The sequence below is a fragment of the Achroia grisella genome, unplaced genomic scaffold (assembly GCF_030625045.1).
Source record: "Achroia grisella isolate CSIRO2021 unplaced genomic scaffold, CSIRO_AGI_Agris_v1 utg515, whole genome shotgun sequence".
Classification (NCBI taxonomy): Eukaryota; Metazoa; Arthropoda; class Insecta; order Lepidoptera; family Pyralidae; genus Achroia; species Achroia grisella.
In genome coordinates this window covers 2,754,355-2,769,432 of record NW_026712908.1, presented here as the reverse complement: position 1 = coordinate 2,769,432, position 15,078 = coordinate 2,754,355, and the positions used below count along the sequence as shown (strand labels likewise).

Below are 15,078 nucleotides of genomic sequence, written 5' to 3'. Positions count from 1 at the left end.
CGCTACGGATATCACGTTATCATATGATACTCGTTTTGCCATTCCAGAAGAGTAAGATGTATATATCATACCTTGTACCTGTAATTGCACTGTTTTCTTATTTAGTCTTCAACGGTGATACATGTTACACTGTAAGCTTATAAACAACTGAAACACGTGTAACTCAGGTAGCCATGCAGATTTTTACAGAAGAAACAAATTTCTACCTCGTTATATGTCGAATATATCGATTTTTTAGATTGAAATCTATATAATCGGTAAAATTCGAATTCCAAGCAAGCTCACCTAAAGATATCCAAGCTTATTATTGTCTTGAGCGTCTACAAAATAGACTAAAAAGTGTAGACTTCACTACAGTTTCTTGCCAGTCCATCTCAACTGGAGTAGCCAGCTGGAGTAAATGATAAAAATAGGTTTTTTTTACGTGCAATTGTCAACACATCTGATATTCTGTACGTAATTATACATACATATATATGTATAACTACGTAAACAAAATAAGTTTGCATTATTCGTTCAGAACATTCGATCTTGTAATCCAACTCGCACTTGACAGGTATTTTTTTTATAAAACCGCTTATCAGTAGAAAAGATTCGATCGGTGTAGAAGAATAATCTTGTTTTTACTTTAAATCTGGTTGCAAATGAAAATACGAATATAATTTCATACAATACGACAGATAACACACACCAACAGACTGCATTTTAAATTAACTTTTTTTAAAGTGGACTCACATTATCAGGTTCTGATAGGACGGCCCGTTGGCCGTACGTTGTCCTATTTTATATCACATACTTTATCTTTAAACATATTAGCTGTACCCGTGACTTTAATCGCATAGCATTTGAATTAATAATAATTTAAAATGACAGAAGCAGTCTTCGTCGAGACAAATTGTTAACATTTATGTTTTGTTTTTTTAGCAGATATGGTGTATAAAAACTCAAAACATTATTTCAGTAGAGAAATATTGTGGTGTAGAAGGTAGCTGGCGGCACACCTGATGGTAAGTGATTACCGCCACCCATAAGCACCCGGCGAACACCAGATAAATTGCAAGTGAGTTGCCGGCCTTTTAAAATGAAACACATATTTTATAAACGATTGAAAGGAAAAACTATACGTTATGAACGGCTTACTGTAACAGTAAAGGGATATATATCACAAGAAATATATGTAGACTTTCACATGTAATATATGCCCTAAATGAATATATGACTTTGACTTTAAAATACATCAGTGAAAACCATATTGAAATTATTAAGCAAAGAACAAGCAAAAATTCTAAATCTACATTTGTACAATAACAATAACTACAAATTATAGATGTTGTTTTTAACATCTATAATTTGTAGTTATTTTTGAAAAAATATTTAATGCAGGTATGGTTCATTTAAGATTTTATTATATTATTACTCGTACATCTGATAATAAAATACAAGTTAATTACGTAGAGTTGTTGTTTTCATGTATGCTTTTAACCATAGAAGGCTAAAATGTGATATTTAAATACGATTACAAAATGAGTGGTAAGTACATTATGTTAATAACGGGTTCCTTTGATTTTATTCAAGCCATAATGATCAGATAAGAACAAATTATACCATACACAGGTATTCGACCTAAAATTCTTATTGCATTTTACTTATTGCAAAAAGCTTTATTGTTCACTTTCTTTTGCTGTAAATATTTTAGCGATTAAAAAAAGGAGAATTTTCTCTCATTTACTTCATATATTTTGTCTCTTGTAGGACACAAGAGACAAAATATATGAAGTAAATAATTCTGAACATACACCTTGTTGTTTCTAGTCGTAAACTAAGCACACATTATAATACAGACACTAAGTAATAGCTGATTAACATATTATTTTTTTATAAATAGGCAATGCACAAAAGGACAAAATGTCATACTGCTGTGCCATGTAATTTCACTGGTTAACCTCACTATTCAACTGAAACATACGGACGGATGGACAGCTTCCTTGAAATGAGTAAGACAGAGGATCTCGCGCAGACAACTTTATTTATTTATTTTAGGACGATAAATGGTGTCATTTTATATGTCACTTATCATATTGAATTGTCTTATGCCAATTAATAATCTTTACCAATAGTGGATAATTAAGACAAATGGATAATTTCGGACATTTTGGCTTTTTGTATTTTATTTTATTAAATATAGTTATTAACAATTAGTTTAAAATTACTTGTATTAGGTAGGACTGTAGATTACAGAGATCAGATACATGACAGAGTACTAATAACTTAAACGGTTTACTCGTTTTTTTTATTCTAGTAATAAATATTAGAAACATTTAACAAATTGTATAAAACAAATATGTATATAAATAAAAAAATAAATATGCTTAATATTTATTTATTAGTATATTGGCTATATATTGTTGTATGTGCTCTTTCTTAGGTATAAATGAATGACATAATTCACGATACCTATCCACAACAATTGCGAAGACGCTTTCTTCACTATACTTCTTTGTTTGTTGCCGAGTATGTTATATTTCCGTAAAATCCTGCCATTTGTCAAAATCTACGGGACGGTCGTGCATGTTTTTCGCTTTGTTCGACCGAGTGCATGTCACAAATAAATTTATCTGCTATTCGTGACAATGACAATCGAGGTAGATGAATTATTATGACATATTACTTGTGACGGCATTTGAGACGTGATATTCGCGAATTTGACTTTTTTACAATTCTTTTAATACGTAGTAAACTAACCTATACCCAGAATTTTGTATGTTTGAATTCCAAACAATTATGTTCCAAAATTACATGACAATTTTTTGACCAGTTATGGCGTTAAGAGGTAATAAACAAACATTATCGTTTCTCATTTATAATTTACTAGCGAAAGATTCGGCTTCGCTTGTGTATACAATGTAACTGACACAGTTCATAACTCATAACATACAAACCTTTCGGAGGAAATTCTTTAAACGATGGTGAAAACTGAATCAACATGTAAGATGTAGTATAGAAAATGTAAGGTTTTCCCCTTACATTTTCTATACTACATCTTAAAGAGTCAAAATAATAAATACAATTTTCACACTTGCAATAAATTGTAAGTTAAAAATAGAAACAAACATGGGTAGGGGAAGACCCAAAAAGATGGATGGACTGTGTGAAAGTAGCGATATTAATGCTCGTGGCGTGACAAGCTGGATGACTGAATCAAGACCAGTCAAAATGAAAGTCAAAAACACGTTGCACTGATGAAATATTTTGCTTCCCCGATTGTGTCTTTTTTTATTATTATAACCTTTTATTCAGATGTAACTTTTTTTCTGTTTACGCTATATATACTATTTCTTGATCCTATGCTTGATTCTAAGTAAAGTCCATAACAAATCTTTTCTATTCTGTTCTGTCTTAAGTCCATAGTTTCCCTGCCATTTTAACTACATCTTCCCATCTTGTGATCCCAGATTATGTTTTAAACATTTTAAAATGCAATTTAATCAGTCCTATAAGCATGTAGGATTTAAGCAACATTAGAAATAATAACAACGTATTTGAGAAGTAATTTTTAGTTGACATAATATAATATAGTACAGGTACAGTACCTCGGGAACAACTCGACCAATCGAGATGAAAGTATATGAGCATATAAGAAGTATTTTAGACGGCGATGAACATAGGCATTAAATTCTAAATAATTTATATGTATATTCCAGAAGAAATAAGATGAAAGTAAAAGTAGAAAAAGAGTGTCCAAAATATGCATACTTTTAGAATAACATATGAAAACAACAACGTTTAATATTATGAAATTAGAAGTCAAAATCAGTCTTATATGATTCTTCACATAGTTGAGAAGAACTCTTTAAGTATATTAATACTTAATATAATTTATTATATTAACATATAAAAAAGAATATCTCTTCTTTTATATGTCATTTTTTACTTTATTGTAAGCACTGTTGAGACGAATATATACATATAATTATTTTCTGGTTTTTCTTAACTAATAGTGTATTCTTTTAGCTACAGTTACAATACAACAATTACAAGATGTTATATTGATACATTGATAAATAATTATGATAACAATGTCACTAAATCTAATTTGCTCAATGTCATAACTATAATACATACAATAAAATCTCTGTATATGTCTAGTTGACGTATCTTCCTACATAAACACAAGTGTTGTTATGGAGATGCATACATATTTTTATTACAATATACCTATTCAATAATTCATAGTCTTAAAATCAATGTCATCCATTTATAATACAGACTAGTTGTTCCTGCGGTTTTACTTATACGATTTTAACTTTGCAGCCTGGTAGTAGGAAAATCGGCATGAGACATCATTATTACATAGTATAAACTAAAGAAAGTCGCTGTCGCTGTCTGTCCCTATGTATGCTTAAATTTTTAAAACTACGCAACGGATGTCAATGCTGTTTTTATCAATAAATAGAACGATTCAAGAGGAAAGGTTTATATGCATAATACATGTATACCCGTGCAAAGACAGGGCGGGCAGCTAGTAGTATGTTTACATAATAATATTTAATAAACAATACAAATAAAATAGATATAAACTGATCATATATTTAGCACTATGTGTTGTATCCCATTCACAAGCTAATTTTAGCTCCACTTTCATTCTCAGATACACATAAGTAGGTACTTTGTAAAAATAAAGACCCACTACATTTAAGATTAATAGAAATGTTGACAACCCTCTGCGACCTACCGCATCGTATTACTCATTATTTACTTTTAATTTTAATTACAGGTGGCCATCAGCTGGTTTCCATTTCAATTACATTAAAAAAGTTATTTCCTGGCTGAAACACTAGTTTATTCTATATTTCCTTTATCCCTATTTTCTCTGTGTCTGAGAGGTATAGTGTGATTTTTATTTATTCTTTATTTACATTATTTTTTGCACCAAATAAGTAATAAACATAAAATAATAATATACATTACCTGATATAAGAGGTGGTCTTACTGCTAAACAATCTCTTCCAGACTGCCTTTGAGTGGTAGATGATAGAGAAAGTAAAGATAAGTAATGTAAGAAAATAATGTTTAATATTCTATTACCTTCCTCATGAATTGAACTATAAAGATTGTTGCGAATTCGATTAGTAGGCACAGAGATTCAACGTATTTATACAAACAAACAAAATAGTCAGCTTTACATATTAGTAGGTACCTAGTGATTAGATATCTCGCGTCACGTAACATAACAATACATCTAATAAATATAATGCATACCTTACCAATTATATGTGTCTATGTATGCATACATACATTAATACACTACCATTAAAAAAAATTGATGTAAATTTTAATTAAGAATACGATAACACTAATCCATTCCGAGTCTATAATAAGTTTATTTTGCCAGTAGAGCAATTTTATTATTTCACAACAATATTTTATTAATGCAGGCTTGGAAAATACCGTTTGGTGGCTTTGAGGTTTAGCACACTGCCTTACTTTCCATGGTCGTGTATTCGATTCTCGTACCCACAATATAAACATTTGTACTCATAAGTATGATTATTTGTATTGTTTTGGGTTTTTTGTATACACATATTTTTAATTATTAGATAAACAATACGTTATACATCTTTTATAGCAAATGATTTAAGTAAATAGATACACATTTATATAGTAACTATTTAATTAAAATATTCAAATAATTTCAAAAACCCCACAAGCTTTGATTAGTTTCTAGCTAGATAGCGCTATTTGAATGATTCAGGGTAATTAGATTTTTTTGAGTGTATTATTATTATTAATAAATTGTCATTCACCCAGCAAGGCTTTCGATACATTATAATCGGTTATCAGCAGTTTAAAAAAATGGCAACTAAAATAAGCATTTTGCGAAAACTTAGTATAGGTTATAATAAAATGAAACTAAAATAAGGTTTCTTCTCTTAACAAATTTAGTAAGACAAATAATTATCGATTAGAAAGAAAAATCGCCGTCTAGTTTCAATATAGACAGTTATGACCACAGATTAACTTATGTTATGGATAAATATATTTATATATTGTTTATTATCACAAACTTCAACATAAATACAAGAATTAAAAATCTCTTTTTTAATTCGATAGTAAAATAACATTGGTTTTAAAAAAAACACTCATAAATACTGCGAGTGCATTAATGCAATAACAATTGCATAGTAACGGGCGGCTGTCCTTGCAAGGCCGGGCGGTGCGCTGGTGGGCGTCTCGCTCGCGTAGGTGACTGTACCGTGTATTTTGATATAGTTGGTTATATTATGCACTCCTGATAAAATAATTACATATAAGTATACAAAAACAGAGTAATATTTAGTTCAATTGTAATTAAAAAAAACTTATTGTAAACATATATATATTTGATATTTCAATTGTGTTTACGAGTAGTCTCAATAATAAAATTTTTAAATAATGTTATTAATTTAAAAGACTATACTCTTTTTACCATAGCACAGTAATAGCCATTAAGTTTTCATTAAAAATAAAATTAATAATTTTGAATATGGAACCTCGAATCTCGAGCTGCGCTCTTGTTTTGCTTCTATTTACACATACATAATAATCTACTATATTACAAATTATAACATTCAAGTTAGAAAATAAAAATAATATTACGCTCTAACGTTATAAATATTCATATGTACTATACTAATTATATAAGTATTTTAATTATATTTAACTAAAGTCATCGTTAAATTAAAGTTTCTATATTTATTTAAAGTTATTTGGTTTTGGAGTCACATCTCTTCACATCACATTTCTCTTAGGGTAAGTTGTACAAATAAAATATAAGTATTAAATAAACGAAATTACGTAAATTTTAACATAACTGCTTTGTTTATACAGCCACCCACGCGTTTGTGTAGAAAATTTAACGTACGCTAATGACTTCTTCATTTACCTACTATTTCACTATACTTAAAAACCTAAAGACTTTTTTTCACACAAATAACATTATTAATTTTAATTTTATGAAGGCTAGTGTTTTTTTTTTTTCTGGATGATAATGGAATTGTGCACCCGCCTGCGCTAATGGTTTACGCTGGCGGGGCACCAGTGGAGGATGATAAGATGAGCATGAGGTCAGGTCAGTTAGCCCATCGTGATAAATTCACCAGGAATTTAACACGATGGTTTCCAGGGGGAACCGCGTGGAGGTCGACCTGACATGGTACATTGCTAGCAATGGGGTCAACAGTCCACATTACTAACAATCCCCTTTCCCCCTGTGAAGGCTAGTGTTGACGTCATGCTTTTTATCTAGGGTGAGATAAGACAGTGAAATTACAGGATTTGAAACATGACATCTTAGTACTCTGAAAGGGCAACGCATGAGTGGTATTATGGGTGTTACATGATATTCATCGTCCTGTTCATACATACATAGGCGACAGATACCGGGTACTATTAGATGGGTCATCAACTTGTTTACCATTCTAATTACATAAAAAAGAGCATTTCGCCCAGACGACATCACCTTATACCACCTTATTACCACCGCAATATTTAGATTTCTTTAAAAATTGAAACATGGTTGCTGCTTTCATGGAATGTTCGGATTACGGTCACTGATGTAATATATCATAGGAGTGTGTAATAGACCTACATGAATAAAGATGTTTTATTTGATTTGAATAAAATATTTATTATTAAAAGCATTACAGATTACGGTTATCTATATTCAATTTTGATTTTAATCTTATAGTGTCAATTACTCTGTATAATATATAAATATTATATAAAAAATTAAAGTAACTAATAGATTGATTGATTAAAATGTACTCACCCAATCCACATATCAAGTACGTAGGCGGAGGCTTAAGCACCGATCGAGCGTACGCCCCGCGGACCGTCTCCAACGCCCTGGGCGCTCCGGCCACCAGCAGCACTCCCGGGGCGACGTAACCAGCATATCTCAGTTCTGTCGTGGCAGCAGCGAGGGCGCCGGCCCACCAGCATTTTGCATTTGCAGCTAGGAAACTCTGTGGAAAAATTAAATTTGTTTTTTATTAACATTCTATCTATAGTTTTCGAGCAAAGATTCGTTTGCGTGGATACGGCTATATTTTTTTTTGGAGGACTCATGTTTCTCTCGCTTCCCAGTCAAATCTGCTAATGTTTCTTTAGTACACACTATTATAGAACTTCTTACTGCATTTCTAAACAGGCCAAAATCTTTTAGAAGATTGTAGAGAGATTTCGCTGGGTTCCAAATAATACCCTATTTCAATTTAGCTATGTTTTTAAATGTTATCAAAAATTGTTATCTCAGAATACCTTAGCTACCTCTTAGCTACCTACATTAATAATATAAAAACCAAAATATTAAAAAAAAAATTATTATATTTTTTATAATAACAATATTTTTATAATGCTTAAATTATATAAATCTCAAATTCATAACTCAAATTCTTTATTTGTAATAACATGTTTCACTGTCTTTTCCAGTTACGCGTATAAATATGTGATCTAATTACATTGTTCTTACATTTTCGTAATAATACCTATTATTACTGTGATAAGGTCATTAGGAATTATCGCAAAGATTAAATTAAATACGTCTTCAAAATTATACATTTTAGATTTCATACACGGATTTCTCATACAGCTTATCAAATACGGGCATAACTGACTTCGCAATAATAATATTTCTGTTCAGTGATAAGTGCCATACGAGGTGGAGGTCAAACATAGCGTGTAATATGACTATAAATCTATTTATTAACGAGCATAGCAAATCAACAATTTCTATTTTCCCTCGAGTATGAGTTTAGGCATATAATTATTATATATGCACTTTGATAATACTACATATTTTACTTCAGTGAAAACGAAAATATACCTACACTTTTATTTTTATCAAGTGACTTATTGCATAGAGACTGTAAGTTATTAAAATTCAAATATTAATACACAAGATTAGAGACAAAGGATTCCCAATCAAAGCCAAATATACATATATAAGAATACGCATAACACTGACTACTTACAACAACAATGTTAAATCATATTTATTGAGCAAAGCCTATATTACACACTAAACGATTACTTGAATTACAAATGTACCTGGCAATAATAGCACATGATTTTTTTAACAAAAAGATGTATTATTATATGAAAATGTAGATTGAATATTTCATGATAAAAGATAAGTAATAAATTTAGTTTATTACTAGACTTTTTCGCTATATTATTATTCTAGAATAATGTAACGATATGAATTCTTCTGAACCTACATAACAAGATTAAATTATTTTAATTATAAATTTTGTGTTCACAATTTTTATTTTAATCTCAATTTACATATAATGCATACCGTGATAGCATTCGAGAATGCTTTGCACTTTCAATATTGTTTAAAAATATGCTCGACTAAATATGAAGTCCAGTGTTACAATCACAATGGCAACAGTTCACAAGTGACCCAGAACTCACGACCCAGAAATCGTGAGATCTTTTGACTATCACTAAGCCATAACGGTTCTTTAATTAAATTTCAGCGAGATTAATAAATTAAAGCGGCAATCAAGTAATTAATTACAATTTTTATTGTTATACAAGTTTGTACACAACTAATCTATTAAACATCTAAGTTTCTTGTCTTCTAGGAATATAAAGTTTAACATTCTCTCATATTATTAATTCTGTCGTATAAAATGTTGTCTTCATTAGCAGTAAATTTTATACATTAAATGCTTACCATACTTTACTTATTTGTTAGATATATCAGTTAACTTTGATGACTAAAAAGATTGAGTGCGTAGCGTTTTTTACATTGATTGTCGCATACCTAATCCTTGTTAATATGTATTTATTTAGAACAACTTTTATTGAAAAGAGCAACACTCAAGTTTCTTTCTCGTTCTTCTTGTGATAAGAATAAAAAAAAATATGACTATTAAGAGTACTTTTATTAAGTGTATTTTAATAAAAACTATTTCTTTGTCTACTTAGAAATTAAGGTTTATAAAAAGACGATGGCTAAGCTGCCGAGTATATAAAAAATATATATATTTTCAAAATGATATGATACATTTACATTCTCATTTCGCAATACCGGGCGGTGTTCACTTCAGGATGCAAAGTGCACAGTTTTGCAAGCAACCAAAATGCCAAGAGCGCTTTGATCCGGTCAAGGACCATGGATGGAATTGGAACGGTTCAGCTTTCCTACATGACCCAAGTGAACTAAAAGGTATTTCTGTAACACTGAGCATAGAGCAATTAACATTACGTTTTAAAAAAGTTCGCACCGCCCTTATCAAAATTGAATCTATGGAACAACCTTTAATACTTCTAAAAAAACTTGCACAGTTTCAAACACACAAACTTAATATATTTTCACAATTGTTTCTAATATCCCGTGCGGTAAAATTGTTGCACAGATACATATGCATCGATAATTATTTTATTCCTAGTGACGTAACACCACTAAGCAAGTAACCACTACGTCTGTACATGAAAAAACATGTAACGAGTGTATTTTGTCATAATTTGGAAATCTGTCAAATTTAAAAATAGAACTAACACGAGAATTTTATATATATAATATATATCATATATATAAAATTCTCGTGTCACAGTTTTCGTTCCCATACTCCTCCGAAACGGCTTAACCGATTCTCATGAAATTTTATGAGCGTATTGAGTAGGTCTGAGAATCGGCCAACATCTATTTTTCATCCCCCTAAATGTTAGGGGTAGTCCATCCCAAAATTTTTTTTTTATTTTAATTGACAGACTATTCAAATAAAACAAAAGACTTCCAGTCATTTATTTTAAGTAAGGCTAGCTATTCTTTTCTAAACTACAAAGGAAGAAGATAGGTATTTGAGTGTGTCTGTATGTATGTATGTGTAGCTAGTCGTAGCTCCTACACAAATGGACCAATTTCAAAGCTGACGTGTTTAACATAGTTCTTACCTACATTTTTTTAAAGTTCAATTATGCAGAATTAACTTAATATTTTAAATTTTATAATAATTATTAAAAGTATTATTTATATATACATGTGATTACGTAGATTCAATTTTAATTATAATCTCATAATGGCAATGCCAAGTCCCAATTCTTATAAAAAAAGTTGAGTTTATTGCTCTGTGCAATATATGAATACAAAGTAAAAAACAAAGTGATTCTTAGTCTTTATCTTATACATCATGCCGTCTATAATAGCGGGCGTTTATTGATAGACAGAATCATTAACAACCGTATAACTCCAGAGAGAAAACCAGTCTGGACTATAAAGAGTAAATTACTAGAATAATAACTTCAGAATATTATGCAGATTAGAATTTTCCATGGCGTTAAATCAAATAAGTTTTTGAGAAAGTTGACGAGATGCGTCGAGTGCGTTGCGTTGACTAGTTAATAAGTGCGTAATAGTGTAAGGAGAGAATAATTGTATGTTTGGATAAATAATGGGTGGTGCTAACAAATGAACTTATGGCTGTGCCTACACCAGGGCATGGTGTAATTTTATAATAAAAATAAGGAGACCACAGAGGGATGTCTAGCAGTAGAAATATTTAAATATTTTGTTTTATAAAAACATACATATTATAGATAGAAAGTAATCATAACAATAAAAAAAATCATACTCATAAATACAAATGTTAGAACCATGCGAGAAATCAAACCTGCGCCGCGACCGAAATCCATTATCGGAAGTAAGGCGGTAGCATTATTGATAAGGCTTGAGGATATAGAATGAAATTTTAACAGATTTTTTAGTGAAATATGACTGAAAATATAGGCTAAACAACGCTGATTAAAATACCTCGTAAAGGTAATTAAAGTAATGAATATTTTCCATATGCCAACAATTTTATTTATATGACGTGACTACGCGTGACCGAATGAGTCACTACTACGGGCACCACTAGTGTATACTAATATTACAAAGAGTTAAAGTTTGTATGTTTGTTTGTTCGGGGTAGTCTCTATACAAATTCTTATAAAAACAAATAGCTAATTAAAATGGAATATTGGGCCCGTGTGAAGGGTGCCTGCTAATTTGCAATTCAATAAATTTTCTTTGATTTGTATTTTTCTGTATTTATTGTAAAGATTAAAAAATATTTCTTACAAAATTGCAACATATTTATCGTTTTACGATCAAAACAAATTTAAATATCTTCATCCGAGTAGATCTCTTACAGACACTTATGATAGGTCAGTCAATTCTACTGTCAGTTCGGAATGTAGTTGTAGTAATAACATCTATTTTGATAGTTCATTTATATCGATGTATAAATGAACTGATTGAGTATCATCGTTCAATAGGATATAAAATCACTGATTTATTTGTACAAAAGCGTAATAATATAATATTAAATTACTTGAGAGCTACAATTGCTTCACAACGTGCTGGCATACTCGTAACAATGTCAATATATTTCAAAACATGTCCAAATTTTTACCATCACACACTCTATTCACTGTTAATTCGTGATCAATAGGCTATTGTATAATTTGTAATAAAATGTTTACTCGCAAAATTACACAATTAGTAAATAAATATAAATTGAATGAACTGTGTATAAGAATAAGAATTTTTACAGAAGTAGATATCGTACTGTATGTACTTATATTAAATAGTAATTTATAGGTATACATTAGACATATATATCATCTATCTATGATGGTAGATGGAGCAAGCGCGACCTGGAGTGGAGACTCCGTGAGACAAAAGGAGGGTGGGTAGAACATCAGCCAGATCGTCCAATACTATAATAGTTACCATAACTGGAAAACTATGTCACCGACAGGCTACAAACGGATTGAAAACCCCAACGGTAGGCTACTCTATGCTTAGAAGATAAATAAGACTCTGTTGTAAGTCCTTTGCGTAGGTTCCTCAGTCTCAGCCATTTCAGGCGTCAAAACTTGCTGGAGGCTGCTTGGAGGCTAAAATGTTTTGGTTGAAAAGTGAGACTGTTTGCCATTTCTATACGTACGTATATACCTATTTAATTATGACTTTTACTTCAGGGATCAAAGTTAATAAACAGCTAAACATACTATACGGATTTCTGTTAATAAATAATAATAATAACATAATTAACTTGCAAAAAAATATATTTTCTTGAATAATGTCAATCAAAAGTCCACCGAACTGTTTAACATTAGCCGGAAAAAAATAGCAAAACTTTTTAAGGAAATATGTTTAACAGACGTTTGAACATTCAAGTCACGTTATGTTTTACCACGACGACTGTTTGATGACATTTAACATTTCCCAGTAAATTGACCTCGAGATGATGTCATTCCTGACTTCAAAGCTTCATTTTGGATTTTAAGAGGTATTAGAGCCTTGCTTTATTGTTGAACCTGTATCAACAAGAATTTTGTTTTGTGATTCATTCTAGCTAACACGCCCTGAATTCCAATGTTAGCAAAAAATATAGATAAAAAAACTGATTTTGGTATTTCTAAAATTACTTTACTTTTGACTAAGGTCAAGAACGCTTGAGATATTACGTACTAAACGGGGTTATAGTAATCTAGTCGATGCATTATAGCATTGTTAATTATTTTTAATGAAACGGCTGTTTGCCATTGCTGACCACCTACGAGATGGCAAATTGGAATATGTTCGTAATGCATTTAGAGAATATATCATCCAAACTAGATGTAGATTATAGGAGTATTCCATGAAATATTAGCAGAGCCAACTTCCGATGCAGCCAAGTTATTGTTCTGGCTGGTATCACATTAGTTTAAGTTTTAAATTGATTTTTATATTTTTGTTACTTAGTATGGTACGATGGGATTGTCATTGTATTATAACGTAAGAAAAAATAAAAAAAAAATAATGAGGAAAAAAAGAGATGACAAATGGCTATAGCAAAGTGGAATAGGATTGTTAGTAATGTGAACTAATAACCCCATCGCTAGCAATGTACCATATCAGGCTGACCAAGCATTATCCCTGGAAATCATCGTGGTAAATATTTCTATTCCTAGTTCTGTACTATACGTAGAGACATTAAACGATCGCCTTTTTCTGCTCACTCTTGCATTCTTCATCTTAACTCAATGACTTAATGTTGGTACATCGAGATGAGGTTGCGAATTCAAAATGATATAATTGAGCATACAATGTTTTAGAAACCGGTTGAAATATCAAACTCTGATAAATGAATAGGTATATTATGTTAGCATAATTATTCAGTGTCAAACACTACATAGCTTTGATCCGATTATAGAACCCATTCAAAAGGATATGATCTGACCTTTAAAATCAAAAGGTTGTGTAAGTTATTTTATTATTAGTTATTAATTACACCTTTTATTAAATAATGTGTTTCATTTATAAATAATTTCAACTTTTTGGGGTATGGCTGAGGCTGTGAATGCCTGGCAAATAGAATGTCCGTCAACTGATACGCCGAATACGTGTCTGTCGCAGAGACAATGGGATGAACCACTGTGCATTAAAAGTCAGCAAAATATTTTGAGTCGCTGTGAAGCGGCTGTATTTCGTGCTTGTCTTCTGGCAGTAGCAGAAAGAAAGTCAGGGTATTGGCTGCAAGCATTTCCTTCAAGTCATACCAGTATTCTTCTGGATAATTGTATTTTGCCTGGGTGCTAAATCATCGCTGTAACTGTGGTGCTTGTTGATGAATTAGGACACCATGGTCTCTCTTGTATTGCTGGTCGAATACCTCGTCATGCCATGATCAACACTATTATACATAGAGAATTGGCGACGGCACAAATACCGGCAGTACTAGAGCCTCATTGTTCGCGAAGAAACTACGTGTGTGGATACATTGCTTTGTCTTAACAACACATGGCGGCAATTTTAAAAATTATATTATATTATACATATGTTCTTACATTTTATAAAATCTTTTTGTCAAAGATCAACGCCTCGATGTGCCGCGTTGGATTACAATGATTGTTTTTTGTAATTGTTTATATATATATATGTATATATTTGTATGACATTTATAATAAACGCAATAATTTATATAATAAATTTCAACTTTTATTTTTGTAAATAGATTGAAATGAAACACATATTAAATGACAAAGAATGTTTGTAAGAAT

General features: G+C 30.8%; 1 protein-coding gene across 1 annotated transcript in view; it reads right to left on the bottom strand.

Annotated features, from left to right (window-relative positions):
* The window catches only part of LOC131846945 (uncharacterized), a 196,621-nt gene that overhangs the window by 84,663 nt on the left and 96,880 nt on the right, over positions 1 to 15,078 (bottom strand). The window contains exon 3 of the mRNA XM_059196362.1: positions 7,808 to 8,003. Within this exon, the coding sequence (XP_059052345.1) occupies positions 7,808 to 8,003 (196 nt within the window). The remainder of the gene's footprint in view (positions 1 to 7,807; positions 8,004 to 15,078) is intronic.